The 27,972-nt window shown below is 40.5% G+C and overlaps 1 protein-coding gene across 1 annotated transcript in view; it reads left to right on the forward strand.

Annotated features, from left to right (window-relative positions):
* LOC126176568 (dynein beta chain, ciliary) overlaps positions 1-27,972 on the forward strand; it is a 790,269-nt gene that overhangs the window by 268,152 nt on the left and 494,145 nt on the right. Inside the window, exons 22-26 of the mRNA XM_049923728.1 lie at positions 13,240-13,462; positions 17,584-17,750; positions 18,943-19,108; positions 19,658-19,781; positions 26,531-26,679. Coding sequence (XP_049779685.1) covers positions 13,240-13,462; positions 17,584-17,750; positions 18,943-19,108; positions 19,658-19,781; positions 26,531-26,679 — 829 coding nt within the window. The remainder of the gene's footprint in view (positions 1-13,239; positions 13,463-17,583; positions 17,751-18,942; positions 19,109-19,657; positions 19,782-26,530; positions 26,680-27,972) is intronic.

Here is a 27,972-nt window from a genome sequence, read left to right on the forward strand (position 1 = left end):
TATATATCTAAATGGAAAGTCAGTACCAGCAATAAAATTTGCTTATTTTTCACTGTTGTATAGCTTCAAAGCATTGTGATGAAGCCGAACTACCAAATGTGTTAGACAAAACATTTGATGCTCACTAAACTAGTATTCTGATAGCTACTGAGTTTTCTCGATTTAATTTAATGGGAAAGTGCCTCAGTCTTTCTGACATATCTGCATAGATACCCTGAAGGCCAGGCAGAGATGTGCTATTTGAGTATCTGATATTGTATGGAGGCAGGCTTGGATGTGTACAATATGTATCACTGAAAAGGACAGGGTTCTGAAGCAAGACATTCATGCACAATTGCAATTCAGAGTGTGAAAAGTAGCCACCAAATGTGATAAATGTTCAATTCAAGTTAGTTTTATGGCAACTGGACTGGATCTGAAGTTGACTCAAGCGGTGTTTAAATCACGTGAATGCCAGTGTGTCTTAAATGAACTTCAGACATTGGGGGCAAGTTTTGTTTGAACTTATAAGGTATAATTAATTCAGTGCTCAATAGAAACTGTTATGATTTCAAAAGACCTTAATCATCATTTTTAAGAGGTTATTGACTTAATTATATAGAGAAGTGAGAGCGAGAGGTTGATAGGGTATGGACCACAAATACTTGTCATCACCATTTTCGTCCAAATTCATGGTATATGCAGAGGTTAGCCACAAACGAAACTGACAGAAGTGGAAGCTTCAGATGGCCAAGCATTCAGAAAAAATAGCAGTTTTGACATGGGTTGCATGAGACATGAGTCACTGATGCTGGTATAGTTGCCAGGCAGTGGTTGGCACAGCAGAAACAGTACGTACCAGTAACTCGAAGTTCATGGGGTTCAGTCCCTTTGCAAAAATATTTTTAATTTTAAATATTTGCATCACTTATGCTGCAGATAAACCAAAATAATGGTCAATATATTGTATTTATTAGTACTTTCATAAAAGGCTTGAGAAGGAAAAGTAAAAGAAAATTTGTGATTGCAAATAAGTATCTGAGAAGGGAAAGTACTTACAGGGTCCATGAAGACTCTGCAAATGATTTTCCAAGAAGGGACTGTAAATAAAGTGCACTGGACTTTGTATCCCACTGGCCCTCGGCAGCTACAAGTGAACAATAGGTTCCCACTGCAGTAAAATTGGCCCATCTTGAGAGAAAACAAAATCACATCCCAAGAAGACTGCTCCAAAATACATTCCATAATGTCTCACCAGCTGTCCTTACCATATTTAATGTTATGAAATGACAAGTTATGTATGCTTTGTGCCAAGCTGTGTGCTGAGATGTTTACACTCATAAAAGGTTCTTTCTCACCACATAGCTTGGCAGACGGCATACATAACTCATCATTTCATCAAATATAGTGAGGGTAGCTGGGGACATATTATGGAATGTATTTTGATGTAGTCTTCTTGGGATGTGGTTTTGTTTTCTCTCTCAATGGGCCAATTTTACCTGTACCAGACACACACACTCACACCCAGAAATCAAAAACAACCATGCAACTGTAAAATTTCACCATTTATAATGTGTGGAAAATGTCAAGACAGTTAGTTGTTCCCCCATTTTATGACAAATGTCAACAGAAGATGTGTAAATCATCATCTGTTTAGCAATAGAAGTTTCTAATTATAAATATGAAGTTCTCATGTACGTCTTAAAATCCAATCCTCAAAATTTATTTGCAATCCCAAATTTTCAGTTGCCTTTTTTCCATGACTCTTATAAAAATATTAATAAGTACAATATATTGAGCATTATTTTAGTTCATTTATAGTGTAAGAAATGTGAATATTGAAAATAAAAAAAATTTCTCCATAGGGATGCAATTCCACAACCCTTGGATAACCATTCCATACTCTTTCCCCCTCCACCAACTGCTACCTGGTAATCACACTAAGTTATATGTCTCATGCATTACCTTACCCCAAAAATGAAATTTTTTCTAAATGCTCAGGAATCTGAAGCTCCTACTTCCTTCACTTTTATTTCTGGCTTAGCCATGAATATACCATAAATTTGAACAAAATCAGTGATTATGGGTAGGCACAAGGTACACTTTGTTAGTCACATGGTTAGAAACTTAATATTGTAATACATGTTCCTTGTGAATAAAGCTAATCACACATGCTATCACAATCAAGAGTCCAGTGCCAAACAAATACAGCAGTAAGCTAAAGTATTTTGCATGTAAGAATCATCATTTAATCCAAAGGACTCAAGAATTTAATTAACTCTGCCAAAAGCAGAAATTGTCTGGAGTTGATACCACTCAAGGAAATTACTGAAATCTTCACATACATGCAGTGTATTCATCACATATAAAATACATCACAATCCCAGGCTATATTTCCAGTCACACTGAAATATGCACTTGATGCTTATGTCCTTTTGAAAGGTACTGGGAAATTATACACGCAAGGACCATAATAAACTTATCTCAAAATCAGGTGCTTAATCAGACTCAATTTGAATTTGGAAAGGATTTCTCCACCGGACATAGGTTTTCTGAGATGCTTTCACACTTAAGCTAAATGTGCAGTATGGATTCCAGACAAATGAGAAATATTCAAGTATTGGTTGAATGAGCTACTTCCTTTGTGTGTGGCTACACTGCCTGAGGATTCTTCCAATGAGTCACAGTCTGACAATCAGTTTTATGTAGTCATTCCATTTTAAATCACTCTGTACGCATACTGCTAGATATTTTATGGTTGTAACAGCTTCCAGTGTCTGTTCTGCAGTTGTATAATTCTGCAATACTGGATTTTTCTGCCTGTTATGCACAACATGATAGATTTGTTTATGTTGAAGCTCAACTGCCAATCCTTGCACCAAGCATTAATCGTCTGCAGGTCTTCTTGCATTTTCTGTGATTTTCTAGTGTTGCAACTTTTCTACGTACAACACCATCATCCACAAAAAGCCTTATAGAACTTCCAATGTTATCCATAAGATGAATACAATAGAAAGAAACATTCCACATGGGAAAAATATATTAAAAAAGGTGCTGCGACTTACCAAACAAGAATGCGCTGGTAGATAGACACAATAAAAAACACACAAACACACACACAAACTTCAAGCATTCGCAACCCATGGTTGCTTCATCAGGAAAGAGGGAAGGAGAGGGAAAGAAGAAAGGAAGTGGCTTTTAAGGGAGAGGGTAAGGAGTCATTCCAATCCCGGGAGCGGAAAGACTTACCTTAGGGGGAAAAAGGGGCAGGTATACATTCACACACACACACACACACACACACACACACACACACACACACACACACACACACACACACACATCCATCTGCACATATACAGGCACAAGCAGACATATGTAAAGGCAAAGAGTTTGGGCAGAGATGTCAGTTGAGGCAGACGTACAGAGGCAAAGATGTTGTTGAGTGACAAGTGATGTACGAGGGGCAGCAACTTGAAATTAGTGGAGGTTGAGGTCTGGTGGGTAATGGGAAGAGAGGATATATTGAAGGGCAAGTTCCCATCTCCGGAGTTCTGGTAGGTTGGTGTCAGTGAGAAGTATCCAGATAACCTGGACGGTGTAACACTGTGCCAATATGTGCTGGCCGTGCACCAAGGCATGTTTAGCCACAGTGTGATCCTCATTACCAACAAACACTGTCTGCCTGTGTGTGTTCATGAAAATGGACAGTTTGTTGCTGGTCATTCCCACATAGAAGGCTTCACAGTGTAGGCAGGTCAGTTGGTAAATCACGTGGGTGCTTTCACACGTGGCTCTGTCTTTGATCGTGTACATCTTTCGGGTTACAGGACTGGAGTAGGTAGTGGTGGGAGGGTGCATGGGACAGGTTTTACACTGGGGGCAGTTACAAGGGTAGGAGCCAGAGGGTAGGGAAGGTGGTTTGGGTATTTCAAATAACAATTGCAAATAACAAAGTATGCAGTAAATACAGTTGCAGTGACTGAGAACCAGAGACTACGCACACACTTGTACAGAAGCGGTGCGAAAACCAGTCCAGGCCAAACCAAATGTAGTAACAAGCAAGTTTGTCATAAAAAAATCACAGAACAGGCCCAATTGGAAAGTAGAATTTTCATGGAGCACAGGCAACGCAAGAGAGAGAGTAGGATGTGCTGCCGGAGTGTGGCCACCGCCAGTTGGTCAGCAATGGTGTTGGCAGCATGCGAAGCAGGTGGTCTCATTTCATTCTCTCTCCAGCAGTGTTGAACATAAACTCTTTGGGTGTGATGGAAGCGGCACCCTTTCGGAGAGCTGGCAACACAGCCATTGGAGTAAAAAGGCGGAAGGCCACACAAGTGGGATTGCCACCAGAGACAGTCTGTTGCGTCTGAGTAGGCCATGAAGCCTGCTCAGGTGACACTGCAGCAGTGGCGGCAACACAACAGCAGCTGCTTGTTAACAATAATTGCCTTCATTGGCTCGTCCATGTCAGATGAGGTGTCATCATCACTGTGCTGCACTGTCAGTTGTCACTGGACTGATACGTCACATAGCTGGAAGTGTCCTGAATGATGATGAGCCAGCAATGAGGGATAGATGCAATGATGACTGAGGGAGGGCTGGTGGGTGCACTTGTGGGAGGACAGTGTTCAGGCAGCCACTGTTGTGCATCAGCAAGTAGTTTGGCACAGCTGGTGCTCGCATCTTGACATTGTCAGTGTCCAACAGCTCTTCACCCAAAGGCACCATTATAACACCTGACCCCTGGAATGAAGCAGTGCTTGAAGGCAGACTACCCACTGACATCTGCTGTGGCTGCAGGCATGACAGGTTGGCAAGCACTGAGGGCACAGATGGCCCTGATAGAGGGAGAGCAAACACCTCCAGTATCTACAGTTTTGTATCTGAGAACAACTGCATTGAGCAGCTGTCAAGGTTTTAGAGGAATGCAGGAGAGGCTGCTCAGAACCATCAGTGTTTCTGTGAGCTAACACCACTTCAACCCCTTATTGGAGAGCAGACCCGGTGTAAAGGTACTGAGGCATGGCAATGTCTTTAGCAGTGTCTTTATGTAGGTCAGTGTTCTATCACGAGCTGCAGCCCCCCAGGGGCTCAGCATTCATTTGCTGAGTACGGGCTTGGCGACCCCGGGGTCCTGAGCTGGGGACTGGTCAGTGCCGCCAGTCTCCTGTCACCGTAACCCCCGGACATGCTTCAGCGACCACCACATGGCGCGGCGGTGGAATGTTGTGTGCTGGGGGGAATGGTAATCTTGGCTTGACCGCCTGGATTGTGAGGAAGGTAAACCTCTAAAAAACCCCTCAATCTTACGGTGTGCTGCGCGCCTATAAGATGCATGGCTGTTGGGGTGGAACAGTCGCAAGCGGGCAACCTCTGGGGCACCTGCCGCACCCCAGTTGTATAAGGCTTACCTAGGCACGCGGGGCTCTGTCTAGGTGGACTTCTAGTTCCCTAGCTGCTCGTGGGACCGAGATGGAACCCTCGAACTTTTATTCTTCTCCTGCCAGCGGAAAGGGTGGACCGCTGGTGGGTTCTAACACCCAATCCAACAAGAGGCTCGTGTAGCCAGTCCTCCTGATTCAGGTAGTAGTAACAGAACGCATGCTGCTTCGCAGAATGTGTTTTTCATAATTAAAAGAAAAGATGGGAGCTTTGAAAAAGTTTCGCCATTTTATATACAGAAGGGCTTAGAAGGTATTGCTGGCATATTAAAATCTGTAAAGCGCTTGCGAAATGGCACCTTGTTGGTTGAAGTCCAGAACCTTCAGAAGGCACAATTTCTTGGGGAGTTTGCGATAGAGACTGAATTTCACAACACCTTGAACTGCAGCAAGGGTGTTGTGACTTGCAGAGATCTTGTTGACATTCCCCAAGAGGAACTGAAGGCTGAATGGTCCCGGGAAGGAATTGTCGACGTGCAACACATTATGAAACGGGTGGATGGTGCTCTCATAAAGACTGACTCATTTATCCTTACATTTAACAGCACCAAATTGCCAGAGCATGTGAAGGCAGATTTCCTACGTCTCAGTGTACGGCCTTATTACCCCAACCCCATGCAGTGTTTTAAATGCCAACACTTTGGACACACTACTCTCGGCTGTAAAGGGGAAGCCACTTGTGGGAATTGTGGTAAAGCCGCCCATGAGGGAGTTGGTTGCTCCTCTCCTCCCAAGTGTGTCAACTGCTCTGGGGATCACCCTGTGTGGAGTAGGGAATGCAGAGTTTTCCTTGAGGAACGGAAGATCCAGGAACTGAAAACTACAAAACGCATCCCGTATGGTGAGGCGAAGAAAATTTACAAGTCCATGCAGCCGCCCACGTACGCTGCTTCCTTTTCTTCTGTTCTCAAACAACCAGTCTTGAAAACCGCTGCTGCTACACAAACGGAGGTTGCTACTGTTAGCACTAGCACCTGCGCTTGTCAATGTACGTGTGCTGCTGCTGTTCCTGTGAAGCCTGCTGCTCCCACCGGCCTTCTGACCAGGCTGTGGTAGCTGACATCATGGAACTTCCTGCTCCTTCCCGGGTCCAGTCTTGTGCACTGCCCAGTGCTGCTACACCCCCTACTGCTTCTGAGGTTTTGGGTCCAATGCCACCTCAGGCCAGAACATCGAAGCCAAAGACAGAGGTGAAGACTCGCCCACTAAAGGAGACTGCAGTTATACAGTCTCCTGATGTGGATGTCACTCTCTCTGACGTCTCTCTCGACTCCTCTTCTGAGGCGATGGAGGTTGATGTCAGACTGGGGCAATCATCTCGCCCCAAAACTGAGCCTCCACCTGTTGTGGGCTCTCCTCCCCGACAGAAAGTGAGGATGAAGGTACTCCCACCCTGATAGATGGCTCCCATTATACAGTGGAACATGAATGGATTCCGGGCACATGTGGAGGAACTGAACCTCCTTGCACGGCAACACCCCCTGTGCTTGTGTTTACAGGAAACACATTTAAAACCATCTGATGCTCCTGTACTAAGGGGCTATACGTCATATCGCAAAGATGACCTGACTGGAGAAAGGGCCAAAGGCGGAGTCGCTGTGTTTGTCAATAATGACCACCACTCCTCTGCTCTCCCCCTGGATACTGACCTGCAAGCAGTTGCAGTTGAAATTCATTCACCTCGGAGGCTTACCGTTTGCTCCCTTTATTTACCCCCTCTGAATGCAATGACCTTAGACGCTCTCACAGATCTTATCGACCAACTCCCCCGCCCATTTCTCCTCCTGGGAGACTTCAATGCCCATCATGTCCTGTGGGGCTCCACTTCTCTTTGCGCTCGAGGTCGAATTTTGGAGAGCCTCCTAACATCTCAAGTGTTGTGCATCCTCAACACAGGTACTCCGACTCATTTCTCTACTGCTACAGGCTCATTCTCAGCCATTGACCTATCTTTCTGCTCTCCAACCCTCACTGACTCTGTTCACTGGGAGGTCATTGACGACCTTCATTCCAGCGATCACTTCCCTATCCGCATTCATCTCCTGGATGGTGTATTGCTGGAGCAGCGGCCACCATTGTGGATGATTGGCAGGGCTAACTGGCCACTGTTCACTCGGTTGGCTGTCTTTGACCGCCACAATAACGTACAGGAATGGGTGGATCACATCACGCTTGTGGTCCATCATGCTGCTGACCTGTCCATACCACAGTCTTCTGGCACTCTTAAGCGGCGCCTTGTGCCTTGGTGGACAGAAGAGTGCCGTTCAGCCATCCGGGACAGGCGTGCGGCCCTTCGCCGATTTAAATGCCGCCCAACAGCGGTCAATCTTACCACCTTTCGAATCGCGAGAGCCAGGGCACACCGTGTCATTAAAGAGAGCAAGAAAAGGTCATGGCAGGAGTTCCTGGACTCCATCAGCCGTTCCACTTGTTCCACAAGAGTATGGGAAGCCATCCGGAGGATTTCCAGTAAACATAGCCGTTTACCAATAGCTGCTGTCCTGAACCAGGGATGCCTCCAAACAACACCCAGAGCCATTGCTCAGACGCTGGCAGAGCATTTTGCACAAAGTACTGCCACTGCAAATCAGGATCCAGCGTTTCGTCGCTACCGTGCGACTGTCGAAAGAGCGACCTTGGACTTTCGGTCGAACAGTTCTGAGGCCTACAATTCCCCTTTCTCCATGTGGGAACTTGAATCGGCACTTACTAAGACTTCTGACACTGCACCAGGTTACGACCGCATCCGGTACTCCATGCTTCGACATCTGCCAGCGGCGTCAAAGGAAATCCTCCTCGAATGTTTTAATCTCATATGGCAGACAGGAGTGTTCTCCACCTCGTGGAGGGAGGCAATCCTCATCCCTCTCCTCAAACCAGGAAAGGACCGCACATGTCCCGGTAGTTATCATAGTATTGCCTTGACAAGCTGTGTCGGAAAGACCCTGGAACGGATGGTTAACCTGCGTCTGGTCTGGCTGTTAGAGACCAGACAGCTCCTTAGCCGCTTTCAGTGTGGATCGAAAATTTCGATCCACGGTCGACAACCTGACCCTCCTAGAGGCGGCTATTCAACAGGCTTTTCACCGTCAGCATCACTGTATTGGTATCTTCTTTGATATCAGTAAGGCATATGATACTACTTGGAGACACTGTATTCTTGCACAAATGCATCAATGGGGCTTTCGTGGCCGCCTCCCCATTTTCATTCGGTCTTTCCTGTCTCAGCGGTTTTTTCGGACCCGCGTTGGTAACACACTGTCTGATCGCTTTGAGCAAGAGAATGGTGTCCCCCAGGGCAGTGTTTTAAGCGTTACCCTCTTTGCCATAGCCATCAACAGTATAATGTCTACAGTGAGGAGTCCAGTACAGTGCTCCTTATTTGTGGATGACTTTGCTGTTTTCTGTTCCTCCTCCAGTGTTGCAACCGTGAGCCACCAGTTGCAGCTAACAGTGCGGCAGTTAGAGGAGTGGGCTGCAAAGACGGGTTTTCGGTTTTCTGCCGATAAGTGTGTTTGTGTTCATTTTAATCGTTCTCGTCATCTTTTTACTTTGCAAGCCTTGCATATGGGGGATACTGTCCTACATTTTAGAGACACAGTGCGGTTTCTAGGCCTAATTTTTGACTCCAGGTTGTCATGGCTGCCACACCTACGTGACTTGAAAGCCAGAACGCTGAAGGCACTGAACATTCTCAAGTGCCTCAGCCACAGGTCTTGGGGCGCGGACAGGGCGCGTCTCCTTCAGTTTTATGGAGCTTTTGTGCGTTCACGGCTGGACTATGGGTGCACAGTATATGGGTCAGCGAGGCCATCTTATTTGCGGATCCTTGATGCTGTTCACCATGCTGGGATCCGACTGGCCACGGGTGCTTATCGGACCAGTCCCATACCCAGCCTCTGTGCTGAGTCTGGCGAACCGCCACTTACCATCCGGCAGCAGCTCCTGCTGGTGCACCAGGCTTGTAAGTTTCTTGCAGCTCCCAGCTCGCCTGCTCACCGTCTTGTTGCCCATCCACCTCTGGACCGCCTTTTTTCCCGCCGTCCCCGGGCTACGTTGCCGTTTGGGATGCGTGTGCAACGTGTACTAGAGTCCCTCGGTGTGAAGTCTGTACAACCCCAAATCCAAGGTTTTAACCGCCTGCCACCCTGGTTACTGAAGAGGCCCAGAGTGATTGATTTTAGATTTATTGCAGTACAAGAGAGATTGCACTCCTGCCACCGTTTTTAATGCAGCATTTTCTGCCATTTTATCTGAGCACCACGACTATGTAGCTGTTTTTACGGATGGGTCGAAACAAGGGGATTCTGTTGGTTGCTCAGTTGTTTTTCCATATCGTGTCCTCAAGGTCCGAAAGCCTCAGACTTTTACTGTCTTTGATGCAGAATTGTCTGCGATCTTGCGGGCACTGGAGCACATGAGACATTCTTACTCTCCTAAATTTCTTGTCTGTTCCGATTCACTCAGTGCCCTTCACTCATTGCAATGTTTGTATCCAGCAGACAAAATAGTCCAGACCATCCAGGATGCCCTCCTCCGACTACAGCGACTGGAGAAGGTTGTAGCTTTCTGCTGGGTTCCGGGGCATGTCGGCATTGCTGGGAATGAAAGGGCAGATCTCGCAGCCAAGGAGGCGTGTCTCGCCCCACAAGTATCTCAGTGTGCTATCACCTTGCACGCACTCACCTCGCTGTTGAGCTCACGGGTCATGCGTCAGTGGGAGGATGAGTGGCTGGAAGTGACTGACAATAAGCTCCGTATAGTCAAGCCCACAACGCGTGTGTGGTGTACTTCCTTTTAGCCCCATCGACGGGACGAGGTTCTCCTCACTCGGCTTCAAATAGGCCACAGCCCTATGACGCATGGCTTCCTGCTCCGGCGAGAGGACCCTCCAATGTGTGGTGCTTGCGGCGTCCAGGTCACTGTGCGCCATGTTTTATTGGATTGCGTTTTATTTTCTGACCAGCGGGTCGCGGCTGACTTGCCAGCGGACCTGCCATCTCTTTTAGGCAACACTCGGACGAATGTGGCTAAAGTTTTAAAGTTCTGTGCCCTGTCAAATGTTTTTACAAAGATTTTAGGGAGAGGATTTTAGTTTGCTAACTGTGTGACAAGCTCGCCCATATTTTATGTAAGTGGCCAGCCAATAACAATTTCCTGTGACATTCTTGTTGCTATGTTTCCCCTTTCCTTAGGTTTTACTTTCTTATGTAGCATTTTCCTTCTTTTCCTGCTTTCTTTGAGTGTGTGCTTTAGTTTTCTTAGGTCTGTCCACATTCGTTCCTTTTCATGTGTGTCAGGGCGCTGATGACCTCGATGTTGAGCGCCCATAAGCCCCAACACACCACCACCACCACCACGAGCTGCAGACCAGATAAAAGGAACCCTTTTTTCCACAACTTGTTCAGTTGGTGAGATGAGTATTCTACATTAATGGTAAATTATGAACAATAACTGACTTTGCCCAGAAACGATTGGTGTTTCTTCAGATTTCACAATTTGGGGAGGTTATCAGTAGCTGCTATGTAGTTCTTCATGGGTCTGATGACATCCTTCAAAAGTAGGTAGCCTAAATATTCAACTCCTGTCTGGAAAACTTTAATTTTTGTAGATTGCAGTTAAGTTTTGCCCCTTGTAATTTCGTGAACAGAACTTGAATCTTAGCGGGATGTTCCTGCCATGAAGAACCTGTGTTGATGATGTCATCAAGATAGTTTATGCAGCACAGAACAACTTGCATTAACTGTTTTAAAAGTCCCAGTAAAATGGTGAGTGCACTGACAATACCAACCAGCAGACGTGTGTATGGAACAACCCATAGGTCAAGCTGGTGACCATTATCTGCTGAGAGGCAGAATCTGGCTGAAGCTACAGATACAACTCCAAGTCAATTTTAGAGAAACACTCACTGCCCACAAAATTACTCAAATATTTCTTCTGGGTGGGGACTGGGCCAACGATCTGCTACAGATTGGTAAACTTAAAATCCCTGCATGAACAAAGTACCCCCATAGGCTTTTATGTAACAACCAGCTGACGAGGCAACCATTGGTTGCGAAAGCTAGAATTTTGTGTGTATGTTTGTGTTTGTTTGTGTGTCTATCGACCTGCCAGCGCTTTTGTTTGGTAAGTCTCATCATCTTTCTTTTTAAATATATTTTTCCCACGTGGAATGTTTCCTTCTATTATATTCATATTAGTGTTACAATGTAGACATGTTTTTCCCATATTCTTACTGTCTGTGTGTTCAGCTCATCAGTGATTGTATTGTGTCTTTATTTATCCACTCAATCATTCATTGTACAGAAGTGTACAACATGATATGGGGCAAATCAAACAGATGATTTGAGAACATATATGTATACATAATATTGTTTCTTATAGTGAACATCACACTGGAGATACATTATGTGTGTATTCATAATAATATAAAAATGAGAATAAGTTCAAATAAAAATACTGGGCATACCGGTAATCAAATAGCAAAATTTCATTAATGGACAATAGGTTAGTTCTAATAAAACAGTTTAGTTTTGAAAGATAGTCAAACTATATCGTTTAGTTCATGATAGATCACATTCAAGAAAGCCTTGTATGCTGTAGAAGCAATGCTCTATTAGAAGTCCTCTTAGGGTCTTTTTAAAATTTTGTTGGTTATTGAATATTTTCAACTTGTATTGGGTTATCAGTTTGAGTAAGTGCCTTTAGTCCACATTGAGACTTCCCAACAGAACCAACTAAGAACAGTCTGCGGATGGAATTAAGACGCCACTAGTCTCCACAATCTGCTGATGCTGATACGTTACTGCACAACCATGTTAGTGAGTGGACAAATTTCTTGTTGTGAAGGGACACAAACACAGGGTGCCATATAACTATTTACTTGTCTAAGCAGGGGTTTTTCTTTGCAGTGTGAATGTAACTAATAAAACTCAATTGTATTTGGTAATTTTAGCATTAATAAATGTTTATTATGAAAATCAGATGATGGCTCAAACAGGGATAGCACAAGCAATTACTATGCATTTTGTCTTTCATGTGGTGTCCAGTGTCATCAGAAAGTGTCGGTTTGTTTCCAGTTACAAAGAAAATTATTTTTAAATTGGAATTTTACCTGCCTGTTTGATGGAGTGACCCCAGATTAGTCTAGTGAACTATTAATTTTATCAGTATGTATAACAGGAACAATAAAATATGAAGAATAAACAGAAGTCCGTCAGCGATACAGCAGTATCAACATGCTTGGCAGTAGCAGTCAGCTGGGGCCAGGACAGTGTTGCTGCTGCTGGAGTACTGGTTATTCTTTGTGTTTTACTATCCCTGTAGTACATAATGTTAAAACAGTTGTTGCACTAGCCTAATCTGGGACTGTTCTATCAAACAGGCACATAAAAATCTGCTCTAAAAATAATTTTGTTTGTAACAGGAAACAAACCAACACTTTCTGTTGACACTAAGCATCGCATGAAAGACATTACAAGCAGTATTTGTTTTGGCTGATTCCAACTACACAGTGCAAAAACAGAACTGCAAATATGTACTGAAACATCAAAGAAAATGTGCCTGAAAACTTTTAGAAGAGACACCCTGTATGTTTAAAAAATTGGGTACAATTTCTGAATAGAGCCCTCACAATTAATCACTGCTACAAGTCCCACTCATCATGGAACTTATCCTGCTGTGGTATATCGTGAACGGTCATACATAATCCATGAGTTGTGTGAATAATTTACCATTTCATTCATTATTATTAGTATTGTTATTAGTATTTCACACAGTTTATAGTATGTCATGGATGAATGAAACTTTTTTTCAGCTTATCCGACCTTGCAGACTTTATACACCAAGCAGATGAAGGATTGCTGCAACCTGTTGAGGAGGGTGACTATGAGCGACTTGTCAGTGTTATGGGCTACCTAATGAATGTCAAGGAGCGTCAGGCTGATACTGATGAGATGTTTGAACCATTACAGCAAACTATTGATTTACTAAAGCAATATGATCAGGACTTACCTGAAGAGGTCAATGTGCTCTTGCAGGTAATGATACCAATAGAATGTTGCAGCCATTGCCCATTGTGGTGCTCTGTGTTACATTCTTAGATGTAATAGTTCATGTGATACCATTATTGTTGGTGCACTAGTCAGTAGGAAAATTAGAAACAGGCAGTCTGCTGGAGAACATCTGTTGATATGAGAGGTTACTAAGTCTTTTATTAGGAAACATTTCTGCAGCTGTAAAAATCACCCTTTATACAAAGCAGTCAATCGTTAATGGTTTTACTTTTTGTGAGATGTTTCTTTGGGGGGAAAGTGACAGTGTTTGGATAAGATAAAAATTATCATCAAAATGTGTAATTTTTAACATTGTAGTGCAGAGAGCAGACTGGATGTGAAACAGTAACAAATGAGAAAAATGAAACATATACAATGAAGTTACAACCACATTATAGCAGGAGGATAATGGAAGAATGTAAAGAGAAACAGAGAATTTAAAAAAAGAACCCATCAATGGAAAATAGGAAGTGGATAAAGCCAAATAGTGAAGAAATGGAGCTTCTGAGAAGGAAATTTCATAGAGACAAGGAAATTTCATAGCGAATAAGACATGGAAACCTTTTATGGGCAGAACAAGTTTAATAAAATATGAGAAGGGCAAAATTATAAGCATGAAGTAGAGTCGCTACTATGATAAAGTCCTTAATCCAACACCAGTTATACCATGTAACTCAACTGAAATACAGGAGGAAGAGGCCCCAAATAACAGAGTGGAGCCACCTAATTTAGAAGAGGTGAGAATGCAACGAGGAAATTAAAGATCAACAAGGTGACAGGAAAGGACAGCATTCCATCAGCAGTTTTCAAGCAAGGAGGCTCTGAATTGGAAAGCAACATCCTGAAAGTGGTTAACCTAATATGGGAAGAAGAGGAAATTCCTCAATCATGGAATTATATGCTCTGCATATAAAAAAGGAGACTAGATGAAGTGGGGTAACTATAAAGGGATCCCACTGCTTAATGTAGGATGCAAAATCCTCTCTAACTTACTGTACAACTGACTCCTTCCAGTAATACAGGGGGAAATGGGGCTGTTGCAGCGTGGATTTGTCCTTGATAACTTAACTATCAATTAGATATTCACCCTTAGACAAATTCTGGAAAAAACAAAGGCATATGGGGTTGTAATGGTAAGGATAGTAAGATTGAAACTTCCTGGTAGATTAAAACTGTGTGCTGGACCGAGACTCGAACTCGGTCCTGAGTTCGAGTCTTGGTCCGGCACACAGTTTTAATCTGCCAGGGAGTTTCATATCATCGCACACTCTGCTGCAGAGTGAAAATCTCATTCTGGATAGTAAGGTTCTTTTTCAGTGCCACCTTGGAGAAGGTGATGAGAGAAGCAAATCTCTTGAATAGGGGAACAATCTTCATAAATCTGTGCAGATGTGGATGATATCGACATAGTAGCTAGAACTCTGACAGCTCTTGAACAGGCTGGCAGGAATATAGGACTGAATATCAATGAGCAGAAAACAAAATACCTATCTGCTGGGAAAGCCACAGGCAGAACTTGCCAACCAGAATAACACCTTTAAAAGTAGTGATCATTTCAATTACTTAGGTTCAATTGTAATCAGTCTAAATGATACCTGCTATGAAATAAAGCAGAGACTAATTGCAACCAATAAAGCTTATTTCACCGTAACATAGCTTCTATCTTAAGGCTCCTGACTAGAACCACAAAACTAATAATCTGTAAAACACTGATCAGACCAATGTGTACATACGCTTCTGAAACCTGGGCTCTGACAGCAAAGGATGCTGAATCACTGGATACATTCGTGAAAAGGATACTCAGGAGAATCATTGGCCCAATTTGTGAAAGGCGGAGATGGAGGAGGAGATACAACCACGAGTAGTACACCATCTACAAAGCTCAGCCTGTTAGAAAAATTGTAAAGTCATCTAGGCTGAGGTGGGCACAGATGAATTATATGGAAATACCAGAAAAGACTTTACAAGAAAAGCCAGATGTACAGAGAGGACGTGGCTGACCAAATGGGAGGACAGAGTCATAGAAGGCCTTTGGAAGACGGGCTACAGAAATTGGAAAATGCTAGCAAGGAACAGGAATAAATGAAAGGAGATAGCTGAAGAGGCCAAGACTCATCATTAGTTGTAGAGACACAGAAGAAGTGCAAGGTATTCGAAGTAATTCATGTATCATCTCTTGCTTTGGAACTGGTTGTCTTTCTCACTCTGAGTACCATGTCCATTATGGATCATAAGTATTCTGTGAACAGGGAAAAACGAAAAATGGTGAGGCTGTGATTGATTTAGCAGATTCTGACTTGACTTAAATATCATCATTCTGATTATGATTTTCATTGTTTCACATCACTGACATTAATATCTCAGTGATTTATGTCTGCAACTGGGCAAGATTATGCAGTGGTACACTGAAAGGGTAGTGGTTCAAATCATGGACTCTTTATTTGAATGTATACTTCCTTAGTTTTGTGATGAATTCCGATACTTAACCAGAGATGGCGTTGCTAGTGATTAATCTTTAACAGTCTTGATCTAGTGATGGCGTTGCAAGTGATTAATCTTTAACAGTTTTGATCATTGCATCTGTAGTGATGAGCAGTCCCTTCCAGAAATGCAGAGGATATTACTGAGGCCTTCACAGACTGTAATTAGCCTCTCAGCCTTGTAAAAAATGGATCTCTAGTGCCTTATCTCATAAGTCACCTATCATTCCCCCAATACCCTCTGTCTGACAACAAAGGAGCACTCCTCTTGTGACTCAGTTTCATCCAGGACTGGAGCAACTGAATCAGATTCTCCTCCAGGGTTTCAACTCATTGTCATCATGCTCTGGAATGAGAAATACCTTCCCTAACATCTTCTCCACATTTCCAACAGTGGTTTTCCACCACCCACCAAACCCACCTTGTCTGTCCCCACTCTACCCCTGTTCTCAACCCCTTCTCTCATGGCTCATATCCCTGCAATAGACCCAGGTACAAGACCTGCTCCATACATCCCCTCGTGACCATCTACTCCCATCCGGTCACAGGCATCTCCTGCCCTATCAAAGGCAGGGCAGCCTGTGAAGGCAGCCATGTGAGCTTAGCTGCAACAACTGTGCCACATTCTGCAATGGTATGACAGCTAACAAGCAGTCTGTCCACGTGAATGGTGAGAGGCAGCTGAACCACCCAGTTGCAGAACCTGCTGTCAAATATGATGTGCTTCACTTTAACGACTGCTACACAGCCTGTACCATCTGAATTGCTCGCACCAAAACCAGCTGCCCTGGTGTCAGTTTTCACTATTCCCTGTCCCCCATCTCCCTAACCACTTCCCTGCTCCCATTTCAGCCTCACACACACCTGCCTTACTACCAGTACACCTTTCTCGATTCTGTGTTTCTCTCCTCTGCTCTTCGCCCTCCTCCATCTGGCCCTTATCGCATGGCATAGCCTCTCGATGTTGCCCACAGCATCCCACTATTTTGCCTCCAACATGTCTCTGCATGCACCCCGAGGCAGCATTATCATCTTCTCCCACCTTGCACTGCTATCTCTCTCCCTCTCAACACAATTCCTCTTCCTTAACCTCACTACCCACCCTAGCCATATTCCTGTTCACATCATATGCAGTCACAGTCAAGCCTTATTCTATGGAGAAAATGGCAATATGTGTGTGAGTTGCTGTTATGCGAATGTGTGTGTTTTCTGCTTCTGTAGAGGAAGTTGCCCAAAAGCTGAAATATTTGTAGCATTCTTTTTTGTTGTGTCTGTCTGCGCCTCAGTGTCTCCTTGTTGTGGAGACTAGTAACCTATTTTTTCCATGTTGTTGTTATCCCATCCTGGACTTTACATTCTTTAAATTTTAAAGATAGTATTTATGACAAAATATGTTGCTAATAAAGAAAAATTAAATCAAACTGTTCTTACAGCATTACGAAGACTTCCTCTAGTTACCATTCTCAAATTTAAATGTGTGTTCTGTTTCAAACAATACCAGTAAATGTAGTGAAACTAACTGTGTACTTGGCTGAATGAATTGAATGTTACAGTGCTATATATTTACAATACATTCAGTACAGTATTTAATAATACAATATCACAGATACATAAACACTCATTTAGGAATTACCAGAGCAATGGAATAATACAAAGAAGATAGCTACACAAGTAAAACAACAGGTGGCTCCACTGCAAGCAATTGAAGTGTGCTGCATAAGAAGTCGAATCCAGGCCTTTGACAATCAGCAGTTGCAGTACCGTGATCGTTTCCGCAAATACCGTTTCCTCAGGTATTATTAGCAGTTTATTAAAAAGAAATGTTAGTATATTCTAATACAAATATCATTTCATTAAAATCTGTCAAAGGGTAAAGATTGTAGTTTGTGTTAGATGAAATAAAATGAAAACACATCAGCCTCCTAAATATATTACTGAAGATTTGCCATCTCAAAAGTAATCTGTACACATTTTGGTATTAGTCTAAGTTGGAAACAAGGTGGAAAATCCCTATATTACCAGTGTTTAATCTATTGTGCTAGCTAAAATTTAATCATTAAAACCATGTCCTGGACCCAGACTCAAATCTGAGACCTTTGCCTTTCATGAGCAAGTCTCACTATCAGTGCACACTCCTTTACAGAGTGAAAATTTAATGAGTTGCACACATTCTCATCTTTGCTAAAATCTTATATATTGCTCTACCTTTCCACATTACAGAAAATGTGAAAATATAAGAACATCTAGACTTTATAGAGATGCTCAACATTTACAAGAATAGTGGTGAATTAAGTATCATTTTGTGAGAGTGCATTTTGCTCATAATGTTGTGGTATGTACTTAAGTAATGCAGCTTAGAATTAATTCACTTTAAGTCACTTTAAAATTAAAAAATTTTGCTGTGGAATTTTCTCATTTCAGTGGTCTGAAGAAGTCTTTCATTGGTCTGAAGAAGTCTTTCATAGGTCTTGTGTTGATGCCTTCACTCAAAACAAAGCTATAAGACTAGTTTCAGTCTAAGTTTCAGCTGACAGCATATTGTCATTTATAATCAATGCCATTCTGTACCATTCTGTGCTATTCATTAACTTGTCTTTCTACATGTTGGACCATCTGTCTCTTTATATGTGATCTCCTGCTTCTGTTTTTCTTTTACTTATTGGAGGAAAGGCTGCTGATTTAAAGACTGACTAAAATATGGTGGAATCAAGTGTTGTCATTGTTATGATTAATAATAACAAACCAAGAATTGTAAAAAAAAGTTTATACACCATGTTGTTACCATAATTATTAAACACAAAATGAGAGAAGGTTTAAACTGACTTGATAAAAACTGCCTAGGATCGCTATTATGGTACTTAAGACATATTTGACTGATCTCATTTTTGATTTGTGTGAATAATGATCTATGAGAAAAATATCTGTATTCTTAAAAACTGTACATAAAAAAGTGATGATTCTATATGTTCTGTTCATTTGATGCAGGTATGACTGTAAGGATCCATACGACTTGGTGGATAAAACACATTTAGAAATTAATAAATTTGAAGAGGACATGCAAGCTATCCAAGACTCTGCTTCCTTATTTGAGGTTAATGTACCTGAATTCAAGCATGTCAAACAGTGCAGAAAGGAGTTGCGCATGCTAAAGGTACACTAACAATTGTGCAATTTGGTAGCTGGAGCAAAATAAAAATATTTTTCTTGTGAAATTGTTAAAAGTTTCTCTGAAGGGACTTGTTTATGACTGTATATATAATTATATTGTAAACTGTAAAAAATGAAAATCTGGGTGATACAAAAACAGTGATACAAGGAGAAATAACTACCTGGTCATAGCATCTTGAGCTCTTACTGTACCAAAATAAAAATATTTTCTTGTCGAATTGTTAAAAGTTTCTCTGAAGGGACTTGTGTATAACTGTATCATATAATTATATCATAAATTTAAAAAATGAAAATTGTGGGTGATACAAAAACAATGATATGAGGAGAAACAACTATCTGGCACAAAAACAATGATATGAGGAGAAACGAACTATCTGGAACAAAAACAATGATATGAGGAGAAACAACTACCTGGCTATGCCACCTTGAGCTCTTGCTGTACCATCTTGTAGTTTTATATATTCATGTAATACATTTTTAATAGTAAGAGATTTTAGATTTCAGTAACAATTGTTTCTTCTTTGGATTGTAGCAACTGTGGGATTATGTGCACATAGTCCAGACATGCATTGATGATTGGAAGACCACCCCCTGGAGGAAGATTGATGTTGAAAACATGGATATAGAATGCAAGAAGTTTGCTAAGGAAATACGAGGTAATATAAAAAACACAGAAGGTGTACTTAATATGCAATAAATACTCACAATGTAACAGTGAAAAAACATTTTTCACAAATCTTTATATATTTCTGACCCCTAAATTCAAAAATTATACTCAAACCATTGTATCACCCACTGCTGTGCCACCAGTCATATACTTACTCAATTTGCTATCACATATTGAAGTAGTACATACATATATGGCACACTTATAAAAACACTTATAAAAAATATTGAGGGTGCCCATACTGGGGGTCTTGCCTCGGGAAACTTTCTAAATTTTAGATGAAAAATAGTGAGTTTTTAGTTTATTTTAAGCATTTTAGAGTCATATGATCAACATTAGAACCCTGAAATCTGGACTCTCGATAACTCGACACTGAAGAACATTCAAGAAGCCTGACACATTTTTTGGATCTTAAAAAAGAAACAAAACATAAACACGGATGGTATTTTCGTAAAAAGCAAATTTAATTTACAGTAATTATCATGCTTATAGACTATTACAGAGCAGTGAATATATAGCTCTGAAAAGACTGAAATTATATTTAAATAAAACCTAAACTATCATTAAAAGAATAAAACATAAAATATCGCTGCCGCACAGTAATGGCGCTTTGAATAAGGCTCATGGTTCATTAAATAAAAACAGTGTCTCAAAGTTAATGCTTTTATACAGTTAATAAAGTTAATACTTTCAGTCAAAAAGTATGTAAATAGCGGGTTTTAATTTGGCCATATGTCCGCCCCCAGTAGCTAAGTGGTCAGCGCGACAGAATGTTGATTCCCGGCTGGGTTGGAGATTTTCTCTGCTCAGGGGCTGTGTGTTGTCTTCTCCTAATCATCATCATTTCATCCCCATCGACGCGCAAGTTGCCGAAGTGGCGTCAAATCGAAAGACTTGCACCCGGTGAACGGTCTACACGACGGGAGGCCCTAGTCACATGATATTTACATTTTTATTGGGTTTTACTCCCTAAAAATATTTAAGTATTTGAAAATAACTAATACAATACTATAGTAATACAGTACTAAACTAGTACTAATATTTCGAAACTGAAAATTTAACATTATGTATGTATTTAATTATCTATTTTATAAAGAGTTTTAATATTGCTCTAAATGCCATTATTAGGGCTAGAGTGTCTTTAGAAAGGTGCAAATGTCAACCGTCTGACTGGAATACTGAATATGAAGCCGTTGATGACTGGTCGGATATCCAATTCACCAAAACGTCTCGGTGGGCATGAAGAACAGCCAAGCTGTTGAATCGCTTCTGTCCCATTGTTGATTGGAGATATGACTTCAGACATCTAAAGGCGTTAAATGACCATTCTGCTGTTACTGTTATGACTGGAACTACTTGGAGAAGCTTAATGCACTTCACTACTTCACATAACATTTCTCCAACTGCAGGCTCTTGTGTAATGTACTTTCTTACATCACGCATGTTTTTTAAGACCAGTTGTTTTTTGTTAGCGATATTGGCTAGCGTAGTCAAGTGTAAGTGCAGTCTCTCAATATCTAGGTCATTTTTGAAAAACTCAGTTGATTTTTCCAAATTTGTTTCACCTCTGTTTACTAAAAGCAATCACTCTTGTTTAACTGCAATGACCTGTGTGAGTCCAGTTGAAGCAAACCACTCAGCAATGCAAGATTACACCATTTCACAAATTTCAATTTAAATAGCTTTGTAGCATGCTTTTGGGGTTTTGAAAGTGTGCAGTGAGTTGGCTTCATTGTTTTCATATTTCTTTGGTATACTTTGATTCCGAGGAAGCGAAGGATCATCAAATTGTGAAGGTTTTTCTTTTAAGCACAATTCCCAAAAGTGTTCAAAACTGTCATGCCTTCTATTCAATATACAAATCAAGCCCTTACATATTTTTTCCATATCAGCAACACTTAGATGAGGGCATTGAATTTTTTCATTGACATTCTCTACTGGGTTCAGTGCATGGCAATAAAGACGTAAAAAGAAATAAGACTTGAATTGTAACATTGTCTCAAGGTAACCTGCACATTTGTAACCTGCCTTTGTTTTGTCCTCTGCAGCAAATGTTTCAAAAAACCCTAGAAGTTCTTCAAAGTTTTTCAATATTCTCAGGATACTAGAAGCTCGCATAGTCCATCGAGTTGGGCAACGAGGTTGTAGACCAGCTTGGTCGTTGGCGTTCTCACAGCGTATGCTTCTGAAAAGTCCCATCCTTTTCTTTGATTCCCTTACAGTGTTTATTAAGTCTGTTGCTAAAGCCATAATATCCCTCATAGACATAAGATGGCAGAGACTGTCTACAACTGCCAAGTCTAAACTGTGAGCAGTGCAGTGCATATAACGTGCTTTTGTTTGTATATATATTTGAGGCACCATCATAGGATTATCCTCTTAACTTATACCTTGACAAATCAAGATGAGCAAAACCATCTTTTAAAATACTATACGGAGTTTGTGATTCAGTGTTGGGCATCTTGTATAAGTCAATAAAATCTTCGTTGATGATTAAGGAATCATCGACAGTACGAATAAAAAATGACACTTGTTCATGAATCGAAGAATTACTTGTTTCGTCAGCCATAATAGAAAAATGTTCAGTCTCCTTGACTGAAGCCAATACCTTTCTCAACACAGACTTTCCTAGTAGATCAGTGATCTTGTTTTGAATATCGTGTGATGTCCACTTAAACCCCAAATGCCCTAATCCATCTTTAAACTCAGGTATGTCACTCTTTCAGAGTTCCAACAACTGAAAAAAATTTGAGTTTAAATCTTTGTGCCGTGTAATTACTAGTCCTTGTCAGCATATAAATTGCACGGTATTAAAAATTGTCTCAAGAGCTAAATGGCCTTTTTTCATATGACTATCTGACTGTTCATTCAGTTGGGAGGCCACACTTCGGTTAGTGGTAGAATTTAGTTTCAGAACACCTTCCTTATGCGTAAACGTATTTTCATGAAGACAGAATTTTTCCAAAGCTTTTTTCCAGTTAGAAAACCCTACGGAAGTAAATGCATCTTCTTTTATTGAAGAAAATTGTAATAGATTTTTATCATCTACCTCTTTTTTTGGTAGATGCTTCATATTCTAACCAAGTATATTTGATCAACCAAGACTTCTGAAATGATCTTCCCTTACCAGATTGTCCAGGTTTCAGCTATGAATGGTTCTCAGCTGAAGATGATGAAGCAATTGACTACACAATACTTGTTGGAGGTTGACTTGCTGTATCATCAATTCCCAAGTGCACCTTTTTGGTAACAAATTTATCCATTGCAAACTTAATTCATTATACACTAAGAGACTAAAGTAAATGAATAAAATATCATCACATAAAATAGTCCACTAGACACTAAAAGTCGGAACACTAAAGACTTCTGCAGCATGTACTGAAAGAAACTATCCACACTGAATGACTGTGACAGCAGGGTGGGCTTTATATACCCACGGCATCGTAATGTCTCGGAAGTGTCAAGGCAATGTGAGGCGGAGGGTTCCAAGCACTTCTGCTCCAGTCCTTTTGATGTTGCCATGGCCTCAGTGCTGGCCCGCAGGCACCACACTTTACCTGAAGGTTCGCACACCGTGACAAATTCTAAGTGTACCCGCAGCACCACAACACTATCATGATTCACACCACTCGTTTTCAGTTAACCTGCATACTACAGTAATAATTATTTGTTTTAACTCATTACTCAACATATTTTAAAAGGTAACTATCGTCAAACAAGGAAAATAGAAAATTCCAACATAATTTTGTGATTTTACAAAGCATAATATAACTAATAAACCCCCAAATGAACTTTTGAAGGGGCTCAGGCCCTCTCAGGCCCCATGGAGTTGGCACCTGTGCAGACAAATCATGCTGAAGTAGAATATAAATTTAAAACAAGAACATACTAAAATATGCACACAGTGAACTGATGCATACAGAGAACGTGGTACAAAACACTATCCTCATTTATTCCCTGCTTTCTTAGTTGCCATGTCATGGCCCCTGCTTGTCCTGTTATGGGGCAAATCCATGTCCTCAAGGTGAAACATCCAGCAGTAGTCGCCCATTATCCAAACATTCCAGATTCCCTGGTGTCATCGTTTCATGTCCTTGATATCCTGAGGGAATATTTCACCCTGTTCTTCATTAACAGATTCTGGTTTGGATGAAAAAAATCAAGATAAAAATTTAAAAAATGTAACTTCAAACTCATTGGGCATCCCAGCATTTTGAATTATGTCAACATATCTCAACTATGCTGACGTACTCTGGACTGTGATTATTTCCCATGAAGTTCTGAACCACACATTTTAAGATAGTCCAGGATCTTCACTTCATGGCATTCACTGAATGAAGAAATCTTCATCTAACATTAGTTTCTGAATAGTGGGTCCAGTGTACATGCCCTCTTTCAACTTAGCATCTGATATGTTGGGAACTTGTAACACAGATATCTGAAACAGTTTCCCCAATCAGGTAATGCCTTGACAAACTGCTTCATTGTGCCCAGTTTTATGTGAAGAGGTGGAAAAAGGATTCTGTCTCTTTCCACTAGAGGGTCATACTAGATATTTTTGTTCCCTTGAACCAGTTCCAGTCTTTTGGGCCATTGTTTTTGCTCCCAATGTTTGTCAAGAGCTCAACCGTCTCATTCACAGGTGCAACAAGGGAATTTGGTACATCCTGATTGTAGTCCTAGCAGCATACCCAAACTTTAAGATCACCACACACCATCCAGTTGTGATCCTAAAAATAAATGGTAATAAGAAGAACCTTCATGTTGTCATGTTGTTTTTTTTTTTTTTTTTCCAGATGCACAGAATGGCCAACTGGCATGGAGGCATACATGTTACCATTGTGCAGCAGAACTGCCTTCAGGCTTCTTTTAGATGAGACAGTAAACAGTCTGCAGTCATGTAGCACATATGGGATGTTGAATTGACCAATCAAAACTTGTACCTCATGCAGTACACTAACAAGACATTTTGAGTAAAATGTTATGTGGAAATCAAGTATCTTTTTCTGTAAAATGTAACAGCTGTTAACAAATGTCTTCCATGCAGTCTTGACCGTAAGAACTGTGCTTCATTCTTGTTCAGTCCCAGATCACACAGAGGAGGGCTCTTGTCTGTGCCTACTTCAAAGTCAGTGTCATCCACCTCCTACACGATCTCTGTCATCACTACAATCCATATGTAATGTCTATGGAACTGTTGTATAAGTATATCCATGACATGTGGAATATGAAGAATTGCTGAGAGGATGTTATTTGGGTACTCATACTCTTCTTTTTCTTGCTGAACTAGTAACCATACACTAGCAGGAGTAGCAGTTGTCTGTATGATTCTGTTTTCCCCACCAGACCATGAGGATGCCAAACCTTAATTACTTCTTCTTTCCTGCCACCCACCATCGTAAATGTTCTATATGCATGAACTGTGGAGCCCATGCTTTATTGATGTCGCTTAGTTTCACTCCAAAATAGGCATGATAGGACTTTCTCATGAAAGCAATAATGTTTGGTCTATTGTCACTACATTTTTTCTACAAATTAGCAATGTTTACAAAGTCTTGGGTAGACATGGTACACTAACATGGGACTTCAATGGTCTTTTTGTGTATATTATCATTGTTGCAAATGTATGCAGTTTTTGCAAAAACTGTGGGTGATATAATGTGAGTGTATCAGGAGGTCAAAATACGTAGAGAACACCTACAATTTCGAGAAAAGTTTTTGTGACTTTACAGTTTATTGCATTGTGTAACAATATAGGAAACATAAAGGAAATAATGTAATATCACATCAAGGAATAGTTAATTTGTTAATGGAGTGAACTGTGGCCATTAAAAACTGAGGATGACCAAGGCTTGAGTTCAGTAAGCAAATTTAAATGGATGTAGGGTGCAAGAGTTGTGTAGAGATGGTGAGGCTTGTGCAGGATAAGCTAGAATGGAGAGCTGCATTGAACCAGTCTTTTGACTGAAGACAACAACTACATGCATACATATGTATATGTATTGTACATGTTAGGTGGCTTCGTGGATGGAGAGAAAAACCCCTGTCATCATCCAGTAGTTCCAGGGCAACTTATGCAGACTTTATCTTGTATGTAGGAAAGTCACTTAGGTTCAAATCAACTAAAGGACACACAGAATAGGGCACACAAAGAGATCAGTTATTTAGGAAACATCAACACCAGTAAATGCTACCATGAGTGCAATGTTATTTTGAGGAGTGAAAAAATTGCATCATATTTAATAGCTATTGCAATTTAGTGATACATTGCTACTTCTTGTAAGAGGAGACGGAAAAAAATACACTATAAATTTGTCGGACACTATATCTCTACACCTTAAAGAAAGATTTTTATCTTTTTGTGTTCATCTTATAAATTACAAGTTTTAAATAATCTTTTTCTTTATTAATATGTTTACAATAAAAACAGCCCTTGGTTTTTTCTTGTAGCTGTGGTATAAAATTATTCTTATGGGTAAGCAATTTATAAAACAGAGAAAACATTAATCAACTTTTTCCTCAGGTGCCCATTTCTTATCATTCATGGCTATGGACAGTGGTAATATATGCAGATAATCTAAATCATTAATATGAAAAAAATATTTTAAACACAGGTATTTCTGTCAACGTTAACATTTGTAACCTTATTGAACAATGCTGGAATAGAAACGTTTACACAGTTTATAGCACCTTGTATCTGTAATTAACAATATAGATACATGAAAGTTTTGTTTTCAGCACTGGATAAGGAAATGCGATCATGGGATACATATGTGACACTTGAGGCTACTGTCAAGAACATGCTAACATCTCTGAGAGCAGTTGGTGAACTACAGAATCCAGCAATACGAGAACGGCATTGGCATCAACTGATGAAATCAACAAAGGTCCTTCTGTTTGCTGTTGTTTATTTTGATTTACAATGAATAAGTTTTTCTCATACGGAAACTTACTTCTTCCTGTCTCTATTGTTACGTCTCCCTTAAAGCTTTACATTGAATTCTAAACTTTTATTAGATATTTCTTCCATATTTTCTGTCATAAGTAAGGATTTTTGTTGTGTGCCATCTGGTATTTTTAAGATCAGTTCCAACATTTTAATTTATCTCTTCCTTATCTGTCTGTGTATTATGGATTTGCACACAATACTTTCCACACTATCTCATGCTATTAAAACTAGCAGAAAGTCATACAAACTTTTTATTTTATTGATAATGAAAGTAAAAAGATTATTGTTAATAATATTTGAGACAGAAAAGACATCTTGTAATTACAAACAAACAAAAAATAAAAAAAAAAAAAAAAAAAATAGAGCTGTTCTAATAGACTCAAAGATTAAAACTGTTACTCAGTCCCATTTCTCTCTTGGGGTAGTTGAATTTATTTGAGTGTTCCATGGATCATAACTGTGATCCCTTGCAGTGACATGCAGCAAGGAAATCTACAGTTATAAACCACGTTACTACAGAAAAATTTGGGAAGATACTGATCTTTTATGTGGCAGTCTTTTACATTCATTAACCATACCCATCTTTTACTCAACTAAACACAGGGAGGTTTTAGGGCTGGAGGTGCAACTGGAAAAAAATATACTGGTTCCTGTTAGGAGGAAATGCTATTCATCAGAAGAGATGTTATGTACAAAAATGATTTGAATCAACTCTCCTTCTGGGTCTATGTATTCCTTTTTCTAGAGCTTAGGGAAATTTTCTCTTCATTGTATGTTCATTGTACCATTTATTTATTTTTGTTTCAGGCAATTAAATTTCAAACATAAATTAATGTTATCTGTGAGACCTGCTCCAAATTTTTCATCTTTGGCAGCCTAACACATGTATTCATTTTCTGTCTCAAATATTGTTGACATTTTTATTTATATCACTTAATAGCTTTCTGCTGAGGCTGTGTTAGTATTTTTAGCACACATCTAAACAAATTTCACAGACATGAATTAATTTATCTTCTGAAATGTTTTTGTTACTAGATGTCTGTTAGATATGAATGCAAAGAAAGAAAATCCAGAACACATTGAATCTTGGTAAAAGGCTCCTTACTTGCAAGTAATTAAATTTGTGACTGATTTAATTAAATCAGCCTCCCTTCACCCATGGGGGGAATGATTGGTTGTGCCATGCCAACAGTGGTTTCAAATTAACTAGCATGAGACAATCGTTTTTTTT

Source organism: Schistocerca cancellata, chromosome 3 (assembly GCF_023864275.1).
Source record: "Schistocerca cancellata isolate TAMUIC-IGC-003103 chromosome 3, iqSchCanc2.1, whole genome shotgun sequence".
Lineage (NCBI taxonomy): Eukaryota > Metazoa > Arthropoda > Insecta > Orthoptera > Acrididae > Schistocerca > Schistocerca cancellata.